Source organism: Cervus canadensis, chromosome 9 (assembly GCF_019320065.1).
Source record: "Cervus canadensis isolate Bull #8, Minnesota chromosome 9, ASM1932006v1, whole genome shotgun sequence".
In the NCBI taxonomy this organism is placed as follows: domain Eukaryota; kingdom Metazoa; phylum Chordata; class Mammalia; order Artiodactyla; family Cervidae; genus Cervus; species Cervus canadensis.
Genome location: NC_057394.1, coordinates 67,376,008 through 67,402,597, shown reverse-complemented (window position 1 = coordinate 67,402,597; position 26,590 = coordinate 67,376,008). Strand labels below are relative to the sequence as shown.

General features: G+C 41.1%; 2 protein-coding genes across 7 annotated transcripts in view; one reads left to right on the top strand and one right to left on the bottom strand.

The window, feature by feature from the left end:
* Positions 1-17,333, top strand: part of RCBTB1 (RCC1 and BTB domain containing protein 1) — a 51,886-nt gene extending 34,553 nt beyond the window's left edge. For 3 of the 4 annotated variants that reach the window (XM_043478318.1, XM_043478315.1, XM_043478316.1), the window contains exons 10-13: positions 3,589-3,715; positions 5,725-5,876; positions 7,720-7,850; positions 15,042-17,333. In XM_043478318.1, the coding sequence (XP_043334253.1) occupies positions 3,589-3,715; positions 5,725-5,876; positions 7,720-7,850; positions 15,042-15,182 (551 nt within the window). In that variant the 3' untranslated portion in view covers positions 15,183-17,333. The remainder of the gene's footprint in view (positions 1-3,588; positions 3,716-5,724; positions 5,877-7,719; positions 7,851-15,041) is intronic. The other variant, XM_043478317.1, reaches the window with a different exon arrangement.
* A 7,881-nt stretch (positions 17,334-25,214) lies between these two features.
* LOC122447612 (PHD finger protein 11) overlaps positions 25,215-26,590 on the bottom strand; it is an 80,637-nt gene continuing 79,261 nt past the window's right edge. For all 3 annotated transcript variants that reach the window (XM_043478309.1, XM_043478307.1, XM_043478308.1), the window contains one exon: positions 25,215-25,949. In XM_043478309.1, coding sequence (XP_043334244.1) covers positions 25,810-25,949 — 140 coding nt within the window. In that variant the 3' untranslated portion in view covers positions 25,215-25,809. The remainder of the gene's footprint in view (positions 25,950-26,590) is intronic.

The following is a 26,590-nucleotide window of genomic DNA, read 5'->3' as shown; positions in this document are numbered from 1 at the left end:
CCCGCCCGGCCGAGGGCCCCGGCCGCGGAGTCGCGGGCTCCGGGCGGCTCAGAAAGCTTTATCCTCCTCTAGCTTTAATACGCTTCCCCAAATTAGATTTGCGTGATACTGTTTATTAAAATGCTATGGAATATTATATGAGTTTATTATTTCCTCCCCTTCGGTGTTTTCGGTTTGAGGTGAAATTCACATACAAAAATGAACTATTTTTAAAGTATACAATTCAGAGGCATTTACTGCCTTCACCATGTTGTGCAGCCAGCATTTACATCAAGCTCTAAAGCATTTCATCACCTTAGAAGAAAACCCTATACCCATTACACAGTCACTCCCCATTCTCTCTTTCCCCCAACCACTGGCAACTACCCATTTGTTTTGTTTTGTTTCTATGGATTTACCGGTTCTAGATGTTTCCCTTAAGTGGAATCTTACCATGTACAACCTTTTCTGTCTGACTTCTTTTACCCAGTGCTTTTGAGAGCCATCCAGGTTGCAACATAATACATATCAGTACTTCTTTTTATGACTCTGAGTAGTGTTGTATTGTATATATAGACCACAGTTTGTTTGTCATCTATCTGTTGATGGACATTTGGATGGTTTCCACTTTTTGGCTATTGTGAATACTGTTGTTATGAACATTCATGTACAGATATTTGAGTGTGTACAAATATTGTTAAGTGCTTTTGTTATACTAAATTTATTATATAATTTACTATGAAGCAAAAGTGAACTTAAAAAAATGAAGAACTTGTTAACTTTGTGGAGTTAATTCCCCTTTTTTTCCTCCTTTTTTCCTTTCAACCAATCTCACAGTTTTTTTTTTCCTTGGAGGAGAGTTAAGGAGAGGTATTGTGAAGGATAGGGGGACTTCCCTGGTAGTTAAGACTCTGCTTCCACCGCAGGGGGCCCGGGTTCGATCCCTAGTCAGGGAACTAAGATCCCACCTGCCGCACAGTGTGGCCTAAAAAAGAATAAAAGGATAGTGGAATTCAGGGTGATCTTTGGTTACGTCGTCTGTCCCTTTTCTGAATACTGCCTTCCTTCATGGGCCTGTTGATGAAAATGTGAAGCTGTCATCAAGCTGAGTAGCCATTACCAAGATAATCTTAGTCTCTTTTATTTCTTGTTTGTACCTTTTAGCCAATGTATTTCTTCTAAATTGTTCTTCTGTTTATAGTGCAGAGGGGATAAAGTGAGTCACGATACCCTGTGCTTGAAAATTAATACAGCTGTGACAGCATGGGGTTTGGGTTGCTCAGTAGTTGATGCTGAAGGTCTTGTAATCCACGGCCAGCTCAGGCTGGGGCTGTCCCATCAACAGGTGACCAGTCTCTGTGGTCATGGGGGCAAGAGTATGTTTAGGAAAAGGAAAGCTGCTGCTCAACTTAAAGAAAAGGAACCTTCCCAGGTTCTTTAACTGTAGTTCAGTGATTGTTTGCAGTGAATGTTATGATTAGAGAAAATTTAGTTCATAGGACGGGTCTCCTTGGCTGCACTCACACATATGTATAGACCTGTACACATCTTCAGAGTCATATACCTGCCTAACCTGGACCTGTTTGGTCCCTGAAAGGCTTCCCTCGGGTTCTTGCATCTTAAAATCCTCATCTTGAAAAGACATTCTTTTCAGACCAAATGTCCTACCATTTTCTACTATTAAGTTTGGAAAAAGTACAGTCACTAAGTATATCTCCCAGGTGACCTCTTTTCCTGTCCACCCTCTAAACGTCAGAAGTGTTTGTTGCCTCGAAGTTTCTGATCTCAGCAGAGTGCTTGGAAGAAAGTCAGAGGATGAATGGGTACCTCTGAAGAACAATTTCTTCTCTGGAGGGTGGTACTAGTTGCCAGAAACCAAGGACGAGATGCAGGAGTTGAGGCACTGAGAAGAAGCTGTGTTTTGGGTGGGGAGGGTGGGTAACAATCTAGACTCTTGCTCTCTTTGCCCATCTTAGTTATTTCTCGTCTTTTCATTCACTGGGGATTCAGATTACAGGGTCAGGTTTTTGAGAGAATATCCACCTTTCCTCCACAGACAAGAGAGCTCTGCATTGTCAGGGTCGGAGGGGAGGCTGTAGGTTAGAGTAACAGGGCTTAGGCAAATGGTACTTCCTTAGGAGAGTCTGATAGTAAAGCTCACGGAAAGCTCGTTGTTAGGTTTCAGCCTAGCTTTTAGCAGTTGTCCCTCTGTAAGAGTTGCCCTGGTAACAGCAGCTGCTGCGAGTCTTGAGGGAAGTCCTCATGTTGGCGGACTTGGAAATGGGTCTCCTGCGTCAATAGTACCTTCATTCAGTGCCAGTGAGGGTCTCTGGAATTTTTAAGTTTCCCCGTTAGCCACCTTCTTCCTCTTTTCCTTTATTTTCACATGTAAAGCACAAGAAAGTGTTGCATGAGTTTAAAAATTAATGCAGCACAAATAATAATCCTTACATACTATGCTTTTCCTTACACACCTTTGCTTTTCTTCATGATAACACAGTTCTACTTATAGGTAAGAATTATATGTCCTTGTACCTTTTTATCAGGCAGTGTGACCATGGTTTTGTAAAGCTACTCCTGTTAAGTACACATTCCTACTAAGTAAATTTGCTGTGTTTTAGATAGTGTGTAAGGATTATCATTTGTGCTGCATTAATTTTTAAGGTTAAGAAGGATGTTTAGATGCCAGATACGGAAGGGAAAGGGTCACCCTGGGAAAGAACACCACTCTAGCGTGACCACTCAAGTGAGGAGTGTGTTTCTTAGGACTCGTTGAATTGAATTTACCAACTCCTTGAAACTACCCTAAAAGCAGAGCAAAGGTGTCCAAAGTGCTTCAGTAGAGGAAAACTGATCAATTCTCAGCCTTAGAAGAACACTGCTCAAACTTCCAAGAGAAGAGTTTGTGTAAAATGACAATCTATAACTTTTTCTTTTCAAAAAGATTTTTTTTTATGTGGACCATGTTTTTAAAGTCTTGATTGAATTTGTTACAACAGTGTTTCAGTTTTATGTTTTGGTTTTTTTGGATTTTAGCTTCCCGCCTAGGGATCAGACCCACACCCTCTGAGCTAGAAGATGAAGTCCTAACTACACACCCTCTGAGCTAGAAGGTGAAGTCCTAACTACTGGACTTCAGGGAAGTTCCCAGAATACACATTTTTAATGTCTAGCTTAGCATGGAAGACCAGTTTTTGGCCTTTCCAAATATACATTTTTTAAAATTAATTTATTTTTTATTGAAGCATAATTGCTTTACAGAATCCAAATATGCATTTTTTCCTTATAGTTTATACACTTGGCGACATTTAGGTATCACCCGCTTTTGAGAATCACCTTCTCATCTAGAGGAATCAAAAACCACCTCAAGTGTCTGTAGTACCTTCATTCAGTGATGACGAGGGTCCCTGGAGTTTTTTTGTCTCCCTGTTAGCCCGTGAAATTTAATTTAATTTCTGTGATGTTGATTTTAATACTGGAAAGTTGATTTGTCGAGTAAGGTGTGAACTCTTCTAAGAAAAATCTAATGGAATTATCCATCATGCTAGTCACTCTTTCTGAAGTCTTTCAAAGCTTGAGCACCTGTGTTAATGTGCTTGCTTCCTTCAGAGCATGAAGACTTTCTAACAGTTGCAGAGTCACTGAAGAAAGAATTTGACAGTCCAGAAACTGCCGATCTAAAGTTTCGAATTGATGGGAAATACATCCATGTCCATAAAGCTGTTTTGAAAATCAGGTATTTTCTCATGAGTTTAGAGTCATCAGTAACCTTACTCTTTGCAGTCTCCATTTCTTTGTTATTCCACACAATGGAGACTAATAAGGACTAATCTTGGGAGTAGAGTGAAATAGCACACTTAATAATTTTGCACGTAGTATCAGTCCACTCATTATTGAAAAGTGTATGTGTGTGCGTGTGTATGTGTGTGCATGCGCACTCATGTGCCTTTTAGAAAAAACATGTGGAAGTATTTTTCTGTATTGTTTGTTAAATGAATTAGCTCGTACATAATTATTTCCATCAAAAAAATTGTATACAGGTTTAAGAAAATACAAAGCCCATCAGTGAAAAGTGTATATGTCTTCTTTTAATTAAAACTTCCGGAGAAGGCAATGGTACCCCACTCCAGTACTCTTTCCTGGAAAATCCCATGGATGGAGGATCCTAGTAGGCTGCAGTCCATGGGGTTGCTAAGAGTCGGACACGACTGAGCGGCTTCACTTTCACTTTTCACTTTCATGCATTGGAGAAGGAAACGGCAATGCACTCCAGTGTTCTTGCCTGGAGAATCCCAGGGACGGGGAAGCCTGGTGGGCTGCTGTCTATGGGGTCGCACAGAGTCAGAGACGACTGAATCGACTTAGCAGCAGCATCAGCAATTAAAACTTCATTTTCCACAAGCAGAAAACTTAGGAATACTGGACTTTCTGGTCCTGAGAGACATCTAATTCCCAGTTGAAGACATGTTCTCTAAATATGATCTTTGTATAAATGTAAGGGAACTTTGTATTTATTCATAACTGGATGATTGCTGACTGAGCCTGCCATTCGAGAGAGAGGCACGTAAAATCTGACCATTAAGAGTTAAACTGTCCATTTACAAGTCTTTTTTCAAAATTTAGTTTAACATTTATTTACAAAATAGCATGTTTTTAGGGAATTAAAATGCTATGTCATTCATTACTTTAAGGGAGTAAGTGTCTACACCAAAATAGTTATTGAAAGGTGAATGGGAATTGTTTCTGTCCGAAGACCTGTGGTCAGCCCATCAGTCCCTTTCCTGCGTAGTGTTCTGACCGAGTTCATCTATTAACCCTTGCCTAGGCAACTGTAACTTTTTCCCTCTCAGATAAGGTAATTTCCTTTGTAAGTGGAGCCATTCTTTCAGTATTCTGAATGGATATTGAAAATATTTTTGTGTTTTTCTACTGTAACTCATTTTAAAAAGGATTTGAAAAGATGATTTTTTAAAAAAAATTTTGAAGTATGTTATACTTTAAGAAAATCAAATATTCAGAAATCAGTTCCTCATTTAGTGTATCTGTATGTGTAAATATAATACAAAAAGACCTATTTAGTTTTTCTTCAAATATGTGACTATCCTAGTGAGTGTGCTTTACAAATAAATTGGTAATAGGCTTGGGAGGAGAAGAAGGGGAACGGATGAAAGAAAAGGAACAAAGTTGGGATGGTGGCTGTTTTGAGGCTAAGTCAGAAAAGAAGGAAAGTTGTCATATACGGTAATGGAATAAAAATCCTTTTGAACATAATCCAGTTAACTTTTAAAACCATTTTAAGAATGTGCTGATTACAAAAATGTGCTGATGACATAAAAAAATTGAATCATTTGAGTGATATTAATATATGTCAAAAGTTTGAACAGTTGCTTTTGAGTTTCTTTTCAATTTCATTGTTGAAATGCCCTTCTGTATAACATCTTTTAAACAAACAGGTGAGCAAAAACCTTAATCTGAATGAGGTCTGTCAGAGGCAAACAGTGGTACTTGTTGAAGTGCTGGTTACTTTGAGGCTATGTATAATTCTTATTGTTTAATAGGCAATACCTTAAAAAATGAAAGGGAGTGTACGTAAAAGGTGAATATAAAAACCCTTGCATGTGGAATATGTTTTGGTTCTTGTACGTGGAATGAATGTACTACTCAAATAGAGTAAACATACCTGTAATACTTGTTTATCCTTGCTTCCATCAACTTAAGTAGGTAAGTTTTGCTGTTCTGTTTCAGGTGTGAGCACTTTCGATCCATGTTCCAGTCTTACTGGAATGAGGACATGAAGGAGGTGATAGAAATAGACCAGTTCTCCTACCCCGTGTACCGTGCCTTTCTCCAGTACCTCTACACAGACACAGTGGATCTGCCACCTGAGGACGCTATAGGTACCAGCCATGTTGGGACTGGCCAAGACACAGGGTCAAAAATATTGAGCTCACATTGTGAGTCCGCTGGTAAAGAATCAGCCAGCAATGCGGGAGAGACCTGGGTTTGATCCCTGGGTTGGGAAGATCCTCTGGAGAACGGAAAGGCTACCCTCTTGGGTATTCTGGCCTGGAGAATTTCATGGACTGTATAGTTCATGGGGTCGCAAAGAGTTGGACACAACTGAGCGACTTTCCCATACTCTTATAGTTCAGTTCAGTTAGTCGCTCAGTCATGTCTGATTCTTTGTGACCCCATGGACTGCAGCACACCAGGCCTCCCTGTCGATCACCAACTCCCGGAGTTTACTCAAACTCAGGTCCATTGAGTCGGTGATGCCATCCAACCGTCTCATCCTCTGTCGTCCCCTTCTTCTCCCACCTTCAATCTTTCCCAGCATCAAGGTCTTTTCCATTGAGTCAGTTCTTCACGTTAGGTGGCCAAAGTATTGGAGCTTCAGATTAAGCATCAGTCTTTCCAGTGAATATTCAGGACTGATTTCCTTTAGGTTGGACCAGTTGGAACTCCTTGCAGTCCAAGGACTCTCAAGAGTCTCCTCCAACACCACAGTTCAAAACCATCAGTTCTTCGGCACTCAGCTTTCTTTATAGTCCAACTCTCACATCCATACATGACCACTGGAAAAACCATAGCTTTGACTAGACGGACCTTTGTTGACAAAGTAATGTCTCTGCTTTTTAATATGCTGTCTAAGTTGGTCATAACTTTTCTTCCAAGGAGCAAATGTCTTTTAATTTCATGGCTGCAGTCACCATCTGCCATGATTTTGGAGCCCCCAAAAATAAAGTCAGTCACTGTTTCCATTGTTTCCCCATCTATTTGCCATGAAGTGATGGGACCAGAGGCCCTGATCTTAGTTTTCTGATAGTATTGAAGGATAAAAGGTTTCAGGTTTATTGGTTTTTTACGTGGTTTTTAGGAACAATTTAAATGCCTTTAGAAATAGTATTGTATTTGGGTGAGAGATAAACTTCCAATTTGGGGTTAGTAGATGCAAATTGGTATATACAGATTGGATAAGCAACAAGGTTCTACTGTATAGCACAGGGAACCATATTCGATGTCCTGGGATAAACCATAATGGAAAAGAATGTAAAAGAGAATATGTTGTTCAGTTGCCAAGTCGTGTCAGACTGTTCACAACCCCATGGACTGCAGCATGCCAACCTTCCCTGACCCTCACAGAGAATATCTATTTGTCTCATGATATGCTCCAGGAGATGGTAAAGGACAGGGAAGCCTGGCATGCTGCAGTCCATGAGGTCATGAAGAGTCAGACACAACTGAGCAACTGAACAACAACATGATAGAATATTTAAGTGTATAACTGAGTCACTTTGCTATACAGCAAAAATTAGCACAACACTGTAAATCAACTATACTTCAGTTAAAAAATTTAGAAAGTATTATATAGATATCAGGGTTAATAATTATGGACACAGTTTATGACTGTGATCTTATTTTACTCTTTTAATCCTGAAGTATGAGTTGCTGATGAATTGAGCATATCATTTTGGAAACACAGTTAGGGGAAAAATCGATTTTTTCGTCTTCCTTTGTACTATAGAAGAAACCTTATAAAGGGGGTATAGGAAAGGTGTGCTTGGGAGGTGGGGAAAGGACAAACTAAAAAATAGAATTTATTTAATAAGATTCAGAGTACTGTTCCCTAAGAAGCTCCTGCTATCTCTACAACTGTCTTCACCAAAATGAAATATATATGTTTATAGATGATTGGAAACTATTTTCATATCCGTTAAGCATCCCATACTTTACTTTTAGGTCTTCTGGACTTGGCGACATCTTACTGTGAAAACAGACTGAAGAAACTTTGTCAGCATATCATCAAGCGAGGAATCACCGTGGAGAATGCCTTCTCATTGTTCTCCGCTGCGGTCAGATACGACGCAGAGGTAATGTGAACCAGCATGCAGAAACACACACCGCCCATAACTCCCCGTGGGCACCTTTCTCCCTTTTTTTCTCATGGGACAAGGAGCATGATGAGTGACTTCTCTTCTGTTTAGGGAATCATTGAATGGACTGACCCCAAAAAAAAATTAAATCTGGCTTGCTTTAGTCTCTGTTCATGTTTTCAAAAATGGTTGTTTCTCCTGTTTCTACCTAAGATAGAAAACTGGAGTCCCAGCAGCTTCACTGCAGGTTGGAATATAAAGAGCCACATCTATTGGGACTCGCAGACGGCATATGCGACGTCTTAATATATTTTTTCTCAGGACCCACTGTGCTTTAGCTCCATCTTTGCCCTGTCATAAGCCAGGGCTGCCCTGTGATTTATACCTGTGTTTGCTCTGAAGTTCTGTCATCATGTAATTGTCACGCACGGGTATTCATGGATGAAGAGCCTGCTCTGGACTCCTTTTTGTTCGGTTGTTTTTTATACTGGATTGATTATGGATCTCTAGAGAGTCCCTGAGTGAATGGGCTATTGGGAGCCTGAAGTTCTGTGTTTATGTGCATTTTCTGGAAGTGAAAAGCCACGGTACCATCAGAATGTAAGCTCCCTCTGGGCAGGAACTGTGTGCCTGTGCCCAGCACATGGGTGACCAGAGTTTGTTGAAGTGAGTGAAGGTGGTACCACGGGAAAGATGCATTAAGGATAATTAGGGAACTAAAGGCTGGTATGGTTGGTCTTACGTCTTCATGGAGAATAAAAGTCAAAGAGCAATAGCTCTGACGTTTGAGGTGTCTAACTAAGGTTTGCACCCAAAACGACACGGTTAGTCTTTCATTTTATCATCATGTGACCAGGGAGATCACCTGGTGTCAGAGAATTTACCAGACGCCTGCAAAGATCTGCAGCTGTGGCCTTGGAGATGTGTTGGAGGACAGACTGCATCTTTGCCACATTTGGGGATCAAAATGGATCATTATGTCTTGCATTTTCAAAATGCATCCTGTTTTTATTTCAGAGTATATTATGATTATAAATATTTGATAAGGTCAGATATAGCTGATTTTCTCTGCAGTCTTTTCAACAGATGGGATGATGATCAAAGTAAATCATTTCTAATAGGAAATGGATGTCTAGTTTTTTCCTACCCTTTCTTTGTCATCGTGAACATATCTATTCGCAATGCTGTTTCTTCAGATTTTATTTCCTCCCAGTGATATAATTTTAAATTGGTCCATGACTTTTCATCTGGCGATTAACTTTGAACCTTCTGTGTCTCTCCATACTCCTCCTCAGTGCTGGTGAGGTCTGTGTTCTTGGGATAAGGATCTTGCTGAGCAAAACCAGTCAGGACCACCTCTGCGGTGCTGAGTCACTTCAGACGTGTCCGACTGTGTGTGACCCCATGGACTGTAGCCCCAGGCTCCTCTGTCCATGGGATTCTCCAGGCAAGAATACTGGAGTGGGTTGCCGTGCTCTCCTCCAGGGGGTCTTCCCCACCCAAGGATCGAACCCACGTATCTTTGGTCTAAGTTGCATTGGCAGGCAGTTCTTTACCACTGGCGCCACCTGGGAGCCGTGACCACTGGGGCAGCAGCTCAACTCTAGTTGCTGGAAAGTTTTCTCACCTTCAGCTAAACTCTACCCCAGAAAGTTTACGGAAGATGCCTTATTCCTACCCAGGCCAGGTCATTTCCTTCACTAGCTTTCACTTTTCTGATATCAAGTACATCAAAAGCTGTCCCTTGTTTGAGACCACAAATGTGCTTTACCAGAGTCTGTCCCAGTGCAGGCGTATAGTTGGCATTCAGAAATACATGCTGAGTTAAATGAACAAGGGAACGTATTTGAAACATGTCACCATAAAGTTCTACTTTTAAAAAAATTGTTAAACAGTAACTCATAATCCTGTAAATTTTATGTATTCAATGTAGAGAAATTAGAAAATAGAAGGCAAAAAGCATTCTTTTTAGGTTGTATTATTTTTGATTCTGTTGGGAGTTATATAATTGACTAAATGTACCTTTATGTTTTATTTCCTTAATACTGTAGAATGTAGAAAGTAAATAAATTAAAGCTTTGGAATATAAAAATAAAGCCCACTTGATACATCTGTTAGTTGATGGGAAGCTGCTGCTAAGGCAGATTGGAAATCAGCTGCAAAATCTGTTATTTTCAGCCATTCACCTTAGGGACCCTGCATGACTTTTCTTTCATTCTGTGAAAATGCTAGGAGGGTGGAGACTCCCTACCTCTCATATTTCTTCTTTTTTCTATAAAAATTACTGTGGTTCCTCCATGCTTCCTTTTGATAAGAGAATTTTGAAGCAAATGTACATACATTAAAAGAACAAAAATGTATTGACTCAATAGTTGTGAAGATTTTTGAAAGTAAGCTAATTGTTGTGGAACCCTTATATTATAGATGTATTGTCAAACTTTCTGCACATTTTTAAAAAGTAAAGAAGGACTTAGAGAAAGAACACTTAAATATTTCTATAGTACAGACCTGAATAAGTGTTGATATCAGGGGATAAAATGTGAATAAAACATTGTCCCATGATAGTCTTGATCATGTTATAGGTATAAGCATTTTGAAATGCTTCTATTTATAGTTTCTTTTCAGGAAATTTTTGTTTTCTGTGTCTGGTTGAACATTAGAAGAAACAGTTGGGGAGGGTTTTTTTTTTTGTTTAATCAGAGTAGAGAACTTTCCAGAAAATACTACTTTCTGAGCAGCTATGTCTTAAAATTTTGCTTTTGGTGGGTAGAAATAAATATGAGCCAACAATCTAATTACAGAATTGATTTTGGGATATGAAATTTTGAAAACTTAGTGCTAATAACAGATGGTCAGCATTTACTTTTTTTTCTTAGGGGGTTGATTAAACATTTTTTGTGATCAGTAGGCTACAGAATATTTTTTGAGTGTATGTTCAGTCACTCAGTCATGTCCGACTCTTTGTGACCTTATGGACTGCAGCTTGCCAGCCTTCCCTGTCCTTCACTATCTCTCAAGAGTTTGCTCAAACTCTTGAGTACTCACGAGTACATGAGTCGGTGATGCCATCCAACCCTCTCATCCTCTGTCACCCCCTTCTCCTCCTGCCTTCAGTCTTTCCCAGCATCAGGGTCTTCTCCAATGAGTTGGCTCTTCGCATCAGGTGCGAAGTATTGGAGCTTCAACTTCAGCATCAGTCCTTCCAGTGAATATTCAGAGTTGATTTCCTTTAGGATTGACTGGTTTGACCTCCTTGCTGTCCAAGAGACTCTCAAGAGTCTTCTCCAACACCACAGTTCAAAAGCATCAATTCTTCGGCCATCAGCCTTCTTTATGGTCCAGCTCTCACATTCATACATGACTACTGGAAAACCATAGCTTTGACTCTACGGACCTTTGTCAGCAAAGTGATGTCTTTGCTTTTTAAAAATTTTTCCAATATGGTGAGACACTGAAATACTTTCTAAAAAAGAAAATCAAAACCCACTTTGATATGGAATGTTTTTGTACTTGATGTACAGTTGATCCTTGAACAGTGCAGGGGTTAAAGGTGTATAATTTACAGTCAACCCTCCGTATCTGTGGTTTGTCCAAATCCCTGGAGTCAGTCAGCCTCGGATCCTGTAGTACAGTTAGTATGTGCTGTTGAAAAATATCACCCTGGCCGAGTAGTCCTTCTGCAAAATGTCTTAGCACTCAAGTATTTTAACCTTGGGCTTTTAAGACTGGATAAGAACTCCATTGAAAGCTGCAACGTCATTTTAAAATTTGGGTTTTAAGACTGTCAATCTTTGTTTTTTTTACTAAAGAAAACCTGTGGAAAGAAAAACCAAGTTATTTTCAAAGTGTGTACAGTGATTGGAATAATGAGATGTTTAAAGATTGAGAATGAATTTATAAATGTAGAATAGCAATATTGTATTTTGATCTTCCTTCCTAATTACAACAAATCTGCTATTTGATCTGCTTCAGAATCACTTTATAATAATTCCACCACAGAATGTCATAAACATGGACTTTGCTTTCTGAAACACCAAGAATACCATATTATGAGATCCCTTGAATTTACACCCATGCCCACTTTCATATTTCATAGCCTTGAGAAGGCGCTTAGAAACTTTTTTTACCTCCTGGCCAAATACTCCTCGTCCTTCTTAGAATTTTTTTTTTTTAAGTCCAGCAGTCCTATTATAGTTGACTTATTAGCTGGGTTAAGAGTTGCACTTTTTTCCTAGGTAATTGAAGATCTGATCATTTGCATATTGAGCTGAACAAATCATGTAGGTTCTTATGCTATTTAAGAATACTCAGAAGGGCATTTTTCTAATTCACATACCAACATCAGCAGCACATGGGCTCAGGTTGCTGATTGAATCTACTTGACTGTGCAGCTCTCTGGTTCATGGAAGTGAACATGCAGATTTTAATTCCTCTCTTCAAGTGTGTTCAGTGCTTCCTTTTCCGAAGACCTGCCTTAACCACAGTTTAGTTATTTAGACAACTCAGATTTAGATTACTTTCAGTATTCTTTAGTTGGCCTTTCAGTGTTTGAAACTATTAAACATCTGTTGAATACGGTTGACCCTTGATCAACATGGGTTTGAACTGCACGGGTCCACTTGTCCACTTATCCATGGATATTTTTCAATAGTAAATACTACAGTACTGTTAGATCCATGGTTGGCTGAATCTGCAAATATGGAGGGCCAACTATAAATTATACTTGGGTTAATTATACTTGGGTTGATCCCCCATGTCGTTCAAGGATCAACTGCACTGAGAAATCTCACCAAACTAAATGGAGGGGAAGACAAAGCAATTTGATAAAACTATTTTCATAGAGTTGTGAACTGACAATTTAGAAGCCCCATTTGTATATCTGGGGCTTCCCTGGTGACTCAGACGGTAAAGAATGCCTGCAATGTGGGAGACCCAGGTTTGATCCCTGGGTCGGGAAGATCCCCTGGAGAAGGGATTGGCTACCCACTCCAGTATTCTGGCCTGGAGAATTCCATGGACAGAGGAGCCTGGTGGGCTACAGTTCATGGGGTTGCAAAGAGTTAGACATGACTGAGCAACTAACACTTTTCACTTTGTATACCTGTACTATATTAAAAAGTCCTTAAAAGTTTATACCCCAGGTAATCTATACAATTAATAAACTGAATAAACTCACTTTTTCATTATACTACAAAGATCTTTAATTCCAAATTAGCAGATACAGAAGTGGCAAGGTGTTTGGTTTTTTTTTTTTTTGCACTTTTATTTTGTATGGGGTTATAGCAGAAGTGGGTGGCATAGGTGGCATAGGATGAGATGGTTAGATAGCATCACCGACTCAGTGGATGTGAATTTGAGCAAACTCCAGGAGATATGAAGAACAGAATAGCTAGCGTGCTGCAGTCTATGGGGTTGCAGAGAGTTGGACACAACTTAGTGACTGAACAGCAACAACAGACAGCCGATTAACAAGCAATGTTGTGATAGTCTCAGGGGAACAGTGAAGGGACTCAGCCATCATACATATATATGTATCCATTCTCCCCCAAACTCCCCTCCCATCCAGGCTGAGAAGTGGTATGGTTTTGCAGTGTCAGAATTTAATTTCGCCTTTGAATTTGAAATTACATAATTAAAATTTAAATACCTAAAGATCTGTATCTGATACATGACATGGTTTGAAGAACTTTTTATGCTGTGACTGGGTCCTTCTTCCTCAGTTATATGTAGATAAACTAGTTACATATTTTTGATAAATTAATATGTGACTTTCATCTTTCTATGGACTATAATTTAGTCCCTAGAGCTGTTTACTAACCATTGAGTTATAATACCAGGAGTAGTGCTTTTTCCTGAATAACAATGTGAGAGAGAATGTTTTATGTTGTAGGGCTTTCAGCTGTCCATTTAGCTCACCAGGAATCTCTTACTTTAAAACAAAACAAAACGAAACAAAGCCATGGATCCAGAGGCTGTGCTAACAATCTAAATGCATTTTCAATTATCTGGGAATAGAACTCTGGCAGCAGCTGGCTGAGAGACTTCAGATGTGGTTTCTGTCTTCCTGGTTATATGACTGGAGGGGGTGCTTCTTTCAGCAAGGGACAGAGAGACTCCTAGAACAAGGAAGCATTTGTTTGCAGGGGTCTGAAAGGGGCATTTCTGTGTGCGAAGCGGCCCTTGCCCCGCCGCCTGATATTCTCATTTGGTGGGAGCTGGGATGCATGAAGCCAAGACCCTACAGTTTAACTGTTGTCGGGATCCTGGTCTGGTAGAACTCTGAATATTGACCTTTAGCATTGCTGGCCAGGTTATAGAAACCGAGCTGTTAGACTTCACCTTTGTGTACATTCCAGGTTACCTAACTGATTTAATAAATGTTTGTTCCAACATTTGAAGGAACAGAGGTCACAGTAGCATTTTGCTGGGGATGAAAGCATGTCTTAGCACAGGCAAAAATAGGTTCTTAAACTGTTGGTTTGCCACTTGTGTATGAGACTTCGCCTGTGAATGTTGGTAGCTGGTGACTATTCTCCTCTGATTGACTATCTGAGAGATTAATGTGGTGGAAATTATACTGGATTACTCCTTGTGGTTTAAAAATGAAGACATTTTTATATAGGAGAGCATGAAAGTGATTTTAAGGTCTTTGGAATGTTTATTTAAAATTTTTAAAAATTGTTTTCTAGAATTTTTATTTTTAATGTGTCACTTTAGGTTGACCATTTCTCTTCATCACTTTTCTGTTTCTTAAAGTCTTTTCTTCCCTTGAATCAAATGACCCACATCTTAATGCTTTTTTCTGATGCCTGAATGTAGTAAAACATATGATACGGACTTAAGTTGCTTTCAGCTTTTTGAAACCTTGTCTTTTGAGTGACTGGATTATGTGATAATTGTGAAGAAACTGCCCCCCACCCCCGACATCCCACAGCTCTGTGTGAGTGTTTTAAAGAGTTAGACCTGAGTAAGGGAACCATTGCTTTTACTGTGTGATGAAAAAATAGTTTGTATTTTTTCTGCCTTGTACCTGTGGTCACGTGTTTGCCTAGTTTGAGGTTTCTGGCCTCAGATCTCTTCTAGGGGAGGGTGAGAGCTTTGGGGTGAGGGATCTGGAGAGAAGTAATTCAATCAAAGTTAATTAAAAAAAGGCCTCTTCTTGTTTTTATTTTTGTTGTGTGTGTCCAGGATTTAGAAGAATTCTGCTTTAAGTTTTGCATCAATCATTTGACAGAAGTCACACAGACTGCAGCATTTTGGCAAATGGATGGCCCTCTGCTAAAGGAATTCATTGCTAAAGCCAGTAAATGTGGAGCCTTTAAGAACTGAAGCCCAAGACTGCTGGGTTTTGTGTGAGTGCTCTGGGGCTGGTGAAGGCGTGTCGTTTCTGCTCTATGGGGGATGTAATTCTGCAGGTAAAAAAAAAAAAACCCATCACATATCTTGCTCACATGGGGATACTGTTCTCTGTGTAGGGATATGTGAAGAGTGCACGGCTCTTCCTGAACCCATTTTAAGCTATTTCCAGATGTGTGTATTTTAAATGTGACCGTAACATTCGGCTGGGACATTGTAAAGGGGTGAAAGTTTTGCTGGTTGGTTGATTTTTTGTTTTTGTTTGTTTTTGATTAGAGGAACTTCTAAAGTTGGAAAGCGGACATTTGTGGCAACTCTCCTGACTCAGTATCAGCAGCCCTTTTGATCCCAGGAGTTAGGATAGTGCACGAATTGTGAGAGGCCTAGAGGGCCCCCCACATCCCCCCAGAAGGAAAGGTGCTGACTTGGGACTTGGCTGAAGAGCTGCGTTAGTTGCTAGGTCTATAGCTTCACTTTGAAGGGATAGTTAAGATTGTTTGAGGTTTTGTTTGTGTTTTTGCATCATTGATAACTTTTTTTAACTTCAAAATGATATTCAGTTTAATATAAACCTATTGAAATGATAATTATGCAAAGATGAATTTCTCGGTTAGTCAGGGTTTCTCTTAAGACTTAAGTACATTAAAGAGTAGTAATGTAGAACTATCTATGAAAAATTAATAATGGAAGAAACTTCACTTGGGTGAAGGTGAATTTTTTATAAATCAGAGTCTCCACTTCTATCTAACAGTGTTTTATTAAGGTTAAATTTGAGAACCCAAATTTCAATGCTCCCACCTTTTCCCCTATAAATGCTAATCATGTAAGAGGATAATAGTGATATGTTCAGCATTCTCTTGCTTCCTAAATCATGGTTGCTGAATCATCTGATTTGCTATGTCTGACTCAAATAAGTAGTTCTTAAACCCAAGTTTCTTACAGGACTTAACAGAGTTTGTTTTTATTGGTTTTTATCTGTGCCAAATACCATCATACATTTTGCTTATTTGAAATTTCACCAGCTTTCACATTTGACTTTCCTTTTGGTTGTGTTAGGTATAATATTTAGCACAACTTAACTTTGAAGAAGGATCTAAATTATAGGGTGGGTGGTCTGGTTATGAAATGGGGCTTTGGGAGTAAGAGTGTTCAATGTGTGTCTTTTAAGCTTGCTTCATGTGTGTCTGTTGAGCTTGCTTTGAGAACAAGGCTTTGTTCTTCTCTCTGGCCAGCAGACTCATTTCTCTCTGTGGAAGCTCCCTTGGTGAACTGTTTCCTGTTTGGAAGGTCTCCCATCTGAATTGAGACTAGATACATTTTCAGACTCAAAGGAACAAGAGGGTGGAGAGATGCTGCAGCTACTGTTTTTAGCAAAGTTTCTTTGTGTGTGTTGGCCGGGAAGGGCCCAAAGATGGAAATTCATTGATGGGGGCAATGAACACAAGCCCAGAAATCCCAGCCCCCTTTTCTTGACCGTGTTGCAAGCGATTGGAGCCTAGTGAGTTACTACATTAGGATTATTACTGCAGTATGATAGAATTTTCTTACTAGGTTGAGAAATGTACATTAATTTATTAGCTATGATGGGTAGTATTTGTAACAATCACTGTCATAGGCTTATGATCCGGGCAAAACAAGAACTTCAGTGTGTTTACTATTGCTCTTACTTGAAAAAAAAATACTTTAACAAAAGCACAAATTAATGTAGTATATCCATTTCCGTAGATAGTTCATTCATTCAACAAATATTTGCTGAGTTCCTAATAGGTGAAGAACCACTTCTCAGATTACTGAGTTATTTGTGTGAGTATGTATTCAGTGAAGAGAACAGGAAAAAGTCCTTCAGAAAGTACTTGTGTGTATGTGTTTTTTTTTTTTAAATATGCTCTCTTATTTTTCTACCTGGTTTTGTTAATCACAGCAGGAGACGAAAACTATTCTGAGTTGTTTTCTTCATCTGACATAATTATGAAAGCCGAAGTATTCGTATTTCTTAAAATAGCCCTAAAATGTACTCTTGAACTTCTTACTGGAACAACATTTGATACTCTAGTTATACAAGTTGTATTTATGCAGTGTTTAGAATGACATGTTAATAAATAAAGCAATCTGTTAAAATGGGCATCTAGAGTTATCTTTTCCCTCTCAAAAATCAGTAACATGCAGCCTTAAAAAGGAAAGAAATCCTGACACATGTTACCACTTGGATGAACTTTGAGGGTGTTACGCTCAGTGAAATAAGCCAGTCACAAAATGACAAGCCCTGTATGATCCCACTTACATGAGATCCCTCGAGCAGTCAAGGTAGATGGTTGTTGCCAGGGGCTGGGGGAAAGGGTCCAAGGGGTTTTTATGTAATAGGTTCAGAGTTTCCGTTTTGTAAGATAAAAAATGTCCTGTGCACAGATGGTACCCAACAATGTGAATGGACTTAATGCTACTGAACTTAACCATGGTTAATATGGTAATGTGTATTTTGCAATAAAAAAAAAAAAAAGCAGTACTCTGATTCTTGGATATTAGGCTAAAAGGTACCACCATGAACATTTCCCTGGTGGCTCAAAGGGTAAAGTGTCTGCCTGCAGTGCAGGAGACCCAGGTTCTATCCCTGGGTCAGAAGATCCCTTGGAGAAGGAAATGGCAACCCACTCCAGTATTCTTGTCTGGAAAATCCCCGTGGACAGAGGAACCTGGTCGGGCTACAGTCCATGGGGTCGCAAAGAGTCGGACACAACTGAGCGACTTTCACATTCACTTCACCATGAGCTTGCTGTTTCTCAGCTATCCCCCAACCCCAGAAAATAGACTCTAGTTTTATTCCTGCTGAAAGACACTACAGTTGAGCCATCACAGCAGAAGAATATTAATATATCCGCATCCTTTGGAGGACTAATAAATGAGGGGTGAGACATAGTCCCTGTCCTCAAGGAATGTAAAAATTGTTAAGAGAGAGGAGCGAGGTTTAGGAGTAAACACCGTAACATTTGTAAACAGCTTTTCGTAAGACATTGAGAAGAAACCCAATTGGGTTAGTATGAGAAGTAGTCATTCTGAAGGCCCTGTTTCTGCAGCGGGGGGGACACACAAAGTGTCCTTTTAGCTCATTTCCAAAACAGGTGAGTGGCCCAAGCAACGGCTTAGAGGTGGGAGCTAACACGCCTCCCATAACTTTACTGTGAGCAAGCTTGTTTGGTCAGAGTGGAGAAAATAACCCAGGGCTCCTCAGGCAGCAGTGTTGGCAAGGGGAGGGCGTGTGGACACGTGTGGTGTGTGTGTGTGTGTGATGTGGATGAAAACAGTTATTTCCCACGATGCCAGGCACTGTGCCCTGTGCTTCACAAATATTTTGTTTTTGTTTTCTGGCTGTGCCGAGTCTTCGTTGCTGTTCGTGGGCTTTCTCTAGTTGCGGCGAGTGGGAGCTGTTATTCTTGGTTGCAGTTGCAAGGACTTCTCATCGCGGTGGCGTCTCGTTACAGAGCATGGACTCCAGGCGTGCGGGCTCAGTAGTTGCAACACACTGGCTTAGTCCGGTGTGTGGAACCTTCCCTGGCCAGGGATCGAACCTGTGTCCCCTGAACTGGCAGGCAGGCAGATTCTTATCCGCTGTACTACCAGAGAAGGCCCCTGTGTTTTCTTTTTTAATGCCCACATTTTTGTACCATAAAGTAGGCAGAATTAGGCTCAGATTAAATAATTTTTTCAGCAGTAAGTGACTCTGCATAAGTACAAACCCAGGTTCTGTTTTCACTTGTCCAACATTTGCCACCTGATGGCTGCCTAATTCTTGTGGCTCTGTTGTGCTGAGTTACCACTGTGAATGACCAGTGAAATCTGAAAGGAAGGTGGAGGCCAGAGGATTTTTTAGAAATAAACGTCATGACTTGAGAACTGTTAACTCAGATAAACTTTGCTATAGGATGTAACATCAGGGAGGCAAGCTGAAGTTACAGCATCATCTAGACCGGGGGAAATCTTTCTTCAGCAGGTCTAAGATGGAGTCTTGGCTTTTTTATTGAGGTACAGTTGATTTGTAATATTAGTTTTAGGTATACAACATATTGATTCAACATTCTTATAGCTTATACTCCATTTATAGTTATTATAAAATCTTGGCTATATTGTGGTGCAGTGTATCCTAATAGCTTATTAATTATAAATGTAATAGTTTGTAGCTCGTAATCTCCTAACCCTGTGTTGCCTCCAGCCCCTTCCCTCGCCCCACTGGTCACCTCTAGTTTGTTCTCTGTACTTGTGAGTCTGTTTCTTTTCTGTTATATTCACTAGTTTGTTTTAATTTTTAGGTTCCACATATAAGTGAAAACATACAGTATCTGTCTTTTTCTCTTATTTCACGTAGCATAATACCCTCCAAGTCCATCCATGTTTGAAAATGTCAGAATTTCATTCTTTTTGATGGCTGACTAGTTCACACACACACAGCCCCCCACACACACCCACATCTTCTTCATCCATTCATCTTTTGATGGACACTTAGGTTTCTTCCATATCGTGGCTATTGTAAATAATGCTGCTGTGAATATCAGGGGATTGAACCCAGGCCATGGCAGTGAAAGTGCCAAATCCTAACCACTGGATCACCAGGGAACTCCCCTATTTATGGTCTTTTTGAGGATAGCCATCCCCACAGGTGTGAGGTGATACCTCATGATACTTTTTGCATTTCCCTGAGGATTTAGCAGTGTTGAGCATCTTTCCATGTGCCTGTTGGCCATCTATCTCTATGTTCTTTGTAAGGAAATGTCCCTTTTGGTCTTCTATTTTTTAATCAAGTTGGGGTTTTTTTTTTGATGTTGGATTATATGAGCCATTTACATATTTTGGATATTAACCCTTTATCACTCATATCATTTGCAAATATTTTCTTCCATTCAGTAGGTTGTCTTTTTGTTCTGTAGATGGTTAATGTGTCATTTAAGATCAGTGTTTCCTTACAGATTTTCTGTCTGGATAATCTGTCCATTGATGTAATTGGGCTGTTAAAGTTCTCTACTATTAATGCGTTGCTGTCAATTTTTCCTTTTCTGTCTGTTAATATTTGCTTTATAAATTTAGGTGGTCCCATGTTGGATATCTATATATTTCAATTGTTATATCTTCTTTGATCCCTTGATTGTTATGTAATGTCCTTCTTTATCTCTTTAACAATCTTTGTTTTAAAATCTATTTTGTCTGGTGCAGTATTGTTTTCTTTTGATTTCCACTTGCATGGAATGCCTCTCCTTCTTTTAACTTTGTCTGCATGTGTCTTTAGATCTGAAGTGACTCTCTTGTAGGAAGCATGTTTTTGTATCCATTCAGCGAGTCTTTGTCTTTTGATGAGAGCATTTAATCCATTTACATTTGTAATTATTGATATGTCTGCAGTTATTGCCATTCATTAATTGTTTTGTAGTTCTGTTTGTAGACTGTTTTTATATTTCTTTTTGGTTTTTTTTCCTTTTGTTCTCTTTCCCTTGTGATTTGATGACTATTTTATGTTTGCATTCCTTTCTCTGTTACAGCTTTTTTGGTTTTTGGTTACCATGAGGTTTTTGTATAGCAGTCTGTGTATATGTATATGTGATTATTTTAAATTGTTGATCTCTTAATTTCAAATGCATTTTAATAGCACTACAATCATATGCTCCTTCCCTCATGATGACTGTTTGTGACATATATTTTAAATCTGTTTGTCTTGTCTATCCCTTAACTTCTTTTTGTAGGCATAAATGATTTTACTCTTACTTCTGTCTTTTCTGGAGAAGGGAATGGCAACCCACTCCAGTATTCTTGCCTGGAGAATCCCAAGGACAGAGGAGCTTGGCGGGCTACAGTCCATGTGATTACAAAGAGTCAGACAGGACTGAGCAACTAAGCACTAACGCTTTCACTTTTTGTCTTTTATCCTTCCTACTAACTTTGTTCATGAATGATTTACTGTCTTTGCTGTATGTTTGCCTTTACCAGTGAGTTTTTTCCTTTTATAATTTTCATGTTTCTAGTTGTGTGGCCTTTTCTTTTCCAGTGAAGTTTCCTCTAACATTTGTCGTAAAGTTGGTTTGGTGGCACTGAACATTTTTAGCTTTTGCTAGTCTGTGAAACTTTTGATTTTCATCAGATCTGAATGAGAGCCATGTCTGGTGGAGTCGTCTTGGTTGTAGCTTTTCCCCTCTCATCACTTTAAATACTGTCATGCTCCTCCCTTCTGGTCTGCGGAGTTTCTGCTGAAAAGTCAGCTGATATCCTTATGGGAGTTTCCTTCTAAGTAACTTGTTGCTTTTTTTTTTTTAACTTGTTGCTTTTTAATATTCTCTCTTTATTTTGTTTTTGCCATTGTAATTACAATATGTCTTGGTGTGGTCCTCTTTGGGTTGATCCTGTTTGGGACTCTGCTTCCTGGACTTGGGTGACTGTTTTCTTTCCCAGGTTAGGTAAGTCTTTAGCTTCTGTGTCTTCAGATGTATCCTCAGGCCCTCCCTCTCTCCTCCTTCTGGATTCTCTATAATATGAATGTTGGCGTGATTTTTACTGTCTCAGTGATCTCTTCAACTGCCCTCTTTCTCTTCTTCTTTTCTGTTCAGCATCAGTGATCCCCACCACTCCATCTTCCAGCTCATGGACCTGTCCATCTGTATCATTTTAGTCTGCCCTTGATTCCTTCTAGTGTGTTTTTCATTTCAGTTATTGTATTCTTCACCTGTTTGGTGGTTCTTTGTTTTCTAACTCTTTTTTTAGAACTTCTAATTTCTCACTCTGTTCATTCATTCTTATTCTCAGTTGTTTAGTCATCTTTATGACTTCCCTGGTGGCTCAGACGGTAAAGCGTCTGCCTCCAGTGTGGGAGATTCAGGTTCCATCCCTGGGTCGGGAAGATCCTCTGGAGAAGGAAATGGCAACCCACTCCAGTACTCTCACCTGGAAAACTCCCATGGACGGAGGAGCACGGTAGGCTACAGTCTATGGGGTTGCAAAGAGTCGGACACGACTGAGCAACTTCAAGTGTAAGTCATCCTTATGATCATGACTTGGAACTCTGCCTCTGCTTAGCTCTAGGATTGTATCTTTCATCTGGGATGAAGTGTTTCTCTGTCACCTCATTTTATTTAACTTACTGTGTTTATTTCTGTGTGTTGGGGAGGTTGGTAATGTTTCCTGACTTTGGAGAAGTGGCCTTTAGTAGGAGGTGTCTTCTGTGTCCCAGCAGTGCACCCCTCCCTCTTCACCAGAGCTGTATGCTCTAGGGGTGCCCGTCTCTGTGGACTGTGTGGATCTTTCTGCTGTGGCAGGCTGACCGCTGTGGGCAGTTTGGAAGGTGTGGCTGGCCTCTTGGTCTGATGGGTTGCCAGGCCCTGCTTTGTACAGAGGCAGCTGACCACTGGTTGGCAGGTGGATCACTAGGCTGTGAAATCCTGCGAGGCTTGCCCAGGGGCTGGTGCTGGCTCATTGGAACCAGGAATTGGGTCCAGGAGATTCTGGAGCTGGTTCCTGCCCCCTGGTGGCTGAAGCCAGGTCCTGGGGTCTCGCTTCAGGGCCCTGGGGTCCCAGAACTGGTGTCATACCCCTGGTGGGTATGGTCAATTTCTCATACAGCTGGCTACAGGGTCTGGGGTATTTTTTTTTTTTTTAAGCTGTGCTGGATCTTAGTTGCGGCATGAAGGATCTTAGTTGTGGCATGCGAACTCTTAATTGCACCATGCAGACTCTACTTCTCTGACCAGGGATTGAATCCAGGCCCCCTGTATTGGGAGTGCGGAGTCTTAGCCACTGGACCACCTTGGAAGTCCTGGGTCAAGGGTGTCTTGAAATTGGGTTTATCTCCTGGTGGGCTGCGCTTGGGCCCAGCTGGTCCTGGGACTGGTACTGGCCTGCCTGGGGGCGGGCTGTGGTTGTCCTGAGGCGGGTGAGGCTGGTCCCCAGGCTGGAGCAGGCTCACTGGTGAGTGGACTGGGGCTCCAGAGAGTCTGGGGCTGATGTCTGCCCACTGGTGGACAGAGCCGGGTCCCAGGACAGTCAGGTCTACTGTCTCTGCACTGGGGCCTGGCCCTCTGGCGGGCAGGGCTGTGTCCAGGGGTGGCTCTGGGCTCGGGGGTCTTAAGGCGGCAGGTCTGCTGGTGTGTGGGGCTCTGTCCCCACCCCAGTTGTTCTGCCTGAGGTATACCAGCTGCTGCTGCTGTTTAGTCACTAAGTTGTGTCCAACTCTTGCAACTCCATGGACTTGTAGCCTGCCAGGCTCTTCTGTCCATGGAATTCTCCAGGCAAGAATACTGGTGTGGGTTGCCATGCCCTCCTCCAGGGGATCCTCTCAACCCAGGGATTGAACCCACATCTCCTGCATTGGCAGGTGGATTCTTCACCACTACGACACCTGGGAAGCCCAAGGTCTCCCAGTACTGGTACTTATAGGCTAATGAGCAGGGACACAGTTCATCCTGAGGCTAAAGCTAGAGGGAGGATTCCAGAATAGTGTTTGCCACTGGTCTACCACCGGTGTCCACGTGGTAGAGTGAGCTCCCAGAAACGGGCGGTCTCTATGTTCCCAGGTGAGCTCCAGGTGCCTCCCAGCTCTCGGGGAGCCGCTCCATGATCAGCAGGTAGGTCTGTCCCAGGCTCTTTTCAAATTAATGCTTGTGCCCTGGAGCATGCGTTTCTGTGTGCACCCTTTAAGAGTGAAGTCTCTATTTCCTCCTGCCCTCTGGGACTCCCAGAGGTAAGCCCCACTGACCTTCAAAGCCAAATGTTCTGGAGGCCATTCTTCCTGGCACAAGACCCTTTGGTTTGGGGACGCTGATGTGAGGCTCAGACCCATTGTTCCTTGGGGAGAACCTCTCTGCAGTTTTAATTCTATCTGTGGGTCACTCACCCCCAAGTATGGGTCTTGACTATATTGTGCTTTTGCACCACAACACGTCTGGTTATGCTTCTTTCTTTTTATCTTTAGTTGTAGAAAAGACTGTGAGGTACCTTTGGTCTCTTTGATCCCCAGTAGGGCTGTGTGTGTGTGTGTTCCCTCCGTCGGTCTCTTTGATCCCCAGTAGGGTTGTGTGTGTGTGTGTGTGTGCATGTGTTCAGTCTCTTTGATCCACAGTAGAGTTGTGTGTGTGTGCGTGCATGTGTTCAGTCTCTTTGATCCACAGTAGGGTTGTGTGTGTGTGTGTGTTCATGTGTTCAGTCTCTTTGATCCACAGTAGGGTTGTGTGTGTGTGTGTGTGTTCATGTGTTCAGTCTCTTTGATCCACAGTAGGGTTGTGTGTGTGTGTGTGTGTGTGTGTTCATGTGTTCCGTCCCTTTGATCCATAGTACTTCTGTGTGTGTTGTGTGCATGGGCACACATGCTCAGTCATGTCCCATTCTTTGTGAACCCATGGACTGTACCCTCCAGGATCCCTCTGTCCATGGAATTTCCCAGGCAAGAATAGTGGAGTAGATTGCCATTTCCTTCTCCAGGGGTTCTTCCCAATCCAGGGATCGAACCCACATCTCTTGTTTCTCCAGCACTGGCAGGCAGATTCTTTACCACTGTACCACCTGGGAAGCAAGTTGTAACTTTGGTATGCCTGTGAGATGAGGTGATTTTTTTGGCTTCTGTAGTTTGTCCTCAGATGATTCTGATGTGTAGCCAAATTTGAAAACCAGAGATTTTGCCCCCAGTTATTAGTGACTTGGGCTGGGGTTGCCATTACAGCAGGGATGGACATGTTCTTCATTTACACCATATTCTTCAACAGATAATTTTTGAGTGTATTATGTGCCAGATACTGTGTTGGGGACTCAGATCAAACTCATGCTGAAATGTAGCACTACTGTGGATCAGATAGTGTGGTAAAAAGGTAGAAACATGAAAGTGAAGTTTTCAGAGGTCAGACATGAATAGGACCTAACATCTGAACTGTATATTGTTAGGTTGAGAAAAACCTCCAAAGGGGCCAGTTTTAAATGTTTATTTTGACGATACTGTACCCATGTGGTGACTGGATGAATAGAAATTTCAAAAGCAGAGAGGTTTGGTAATGTATAATACTAAAATTTATTATATCAAAGAGGCATTATGGGCTGGAACTAGTCTCAAAAGATAAAAACAGTTTATGCATTTAACGTTTACTGAGCATGCTAGCTGCTAGAAACGTGACAGGGAGAAAAACACAGGAGAGGGAGTTTCTGCCCACAGGCTGCTTATACTCCAGTGGTTTGATGTGCAACACAGTGGCTTACGCTGTGAGGAGGAAGGACGATCTCGGTGAAGACCACACAGCAGAATGTGCAAAGGCCCTGGGGCGGGAGCACCTGGCGTCCACTTAGCTCACTGGAGTGGGGGAGGGGAAGAGGCCACTAAAGGATTTTTAAGAGCCATGGGAAGCATGGTCTAATTTACTCAAGTAGACTCTGAGGAATACTTTACTAGTGGGAGAGAGGTAGAAGTGAGATGACGGGAGGGGAGGCAGTAACCAGGCATCAGATGCCCATCAGCAAGAACAGGTGAGAGTGGGCAAGGAGCAGAGCACCCCAGGGGCCTGGTGCTGAAGGTGTGTGGCTTTCGCAGGCCGGTCTCCAGCTTTCACGCTGCTTGCGACTGCTCGATTCCTGGCTCAGGAAATGGTCCTTCTTAGGAAGACAGAGAGGAATCTGAAGTGGAACTTGACTGAAGCCCAGAGCACAAGCTTTGTTTTAAGTCCTGAAGTAGCTCAATCTCTTCCTTCAGCTGCCGTCGCCTCTCTTCAGATTCATGAATTTGATTCTCTACTGCTGTTAGAAGGAAGTTATTTCAGGTTATTCAGTAGTTCTGTACATAATGTACTATTTCTAGCTTCTTTAGAAAGTGCTTAGGACACAGCACTGTGCCCCAAATGAAAAGGATCCAGGGTCTTGTGAGCTTTCATGCCTTTGCTTCCTCTTCTAGTTCAGGATCGAATTCTAGTATGTATCACACTTAAGGTGGGTCCATAAATCTTTAAAATTTTGTATACAGTTAGAAAAGGTAGCTTCTGTGTATCTTTGAGGACTTGAAAGCAGCGACTGTATAACCTTCATGCTGCACATTATCCATTTATTGGGAGAGGATGTGGTTAGGCTACCAAGGGTAAGGCAAATCTTTCAGACAAACGCATCCTAGTTTTAATGTTACATAAAAGCTTCTGGCTTTATTTAGAAATAAGAGTGCTTTTATTGTGGCAACTTAGAAGCTACTTTAGTTAGGCTTTATGAATTTATAATATTACTCAACGGCAATGTCATTTTTAAAACACCTGAAAATGGAAGAATATTAAAATATATACATACATAATCTTTTCTTAGAGTATCTGTATATCTGTAGTTAACTTTCTGGAACATTGGAAGGGCTGAATTAAGCACGAGTTATCACTTGGGAGTATCAGAAGTTAAATCTT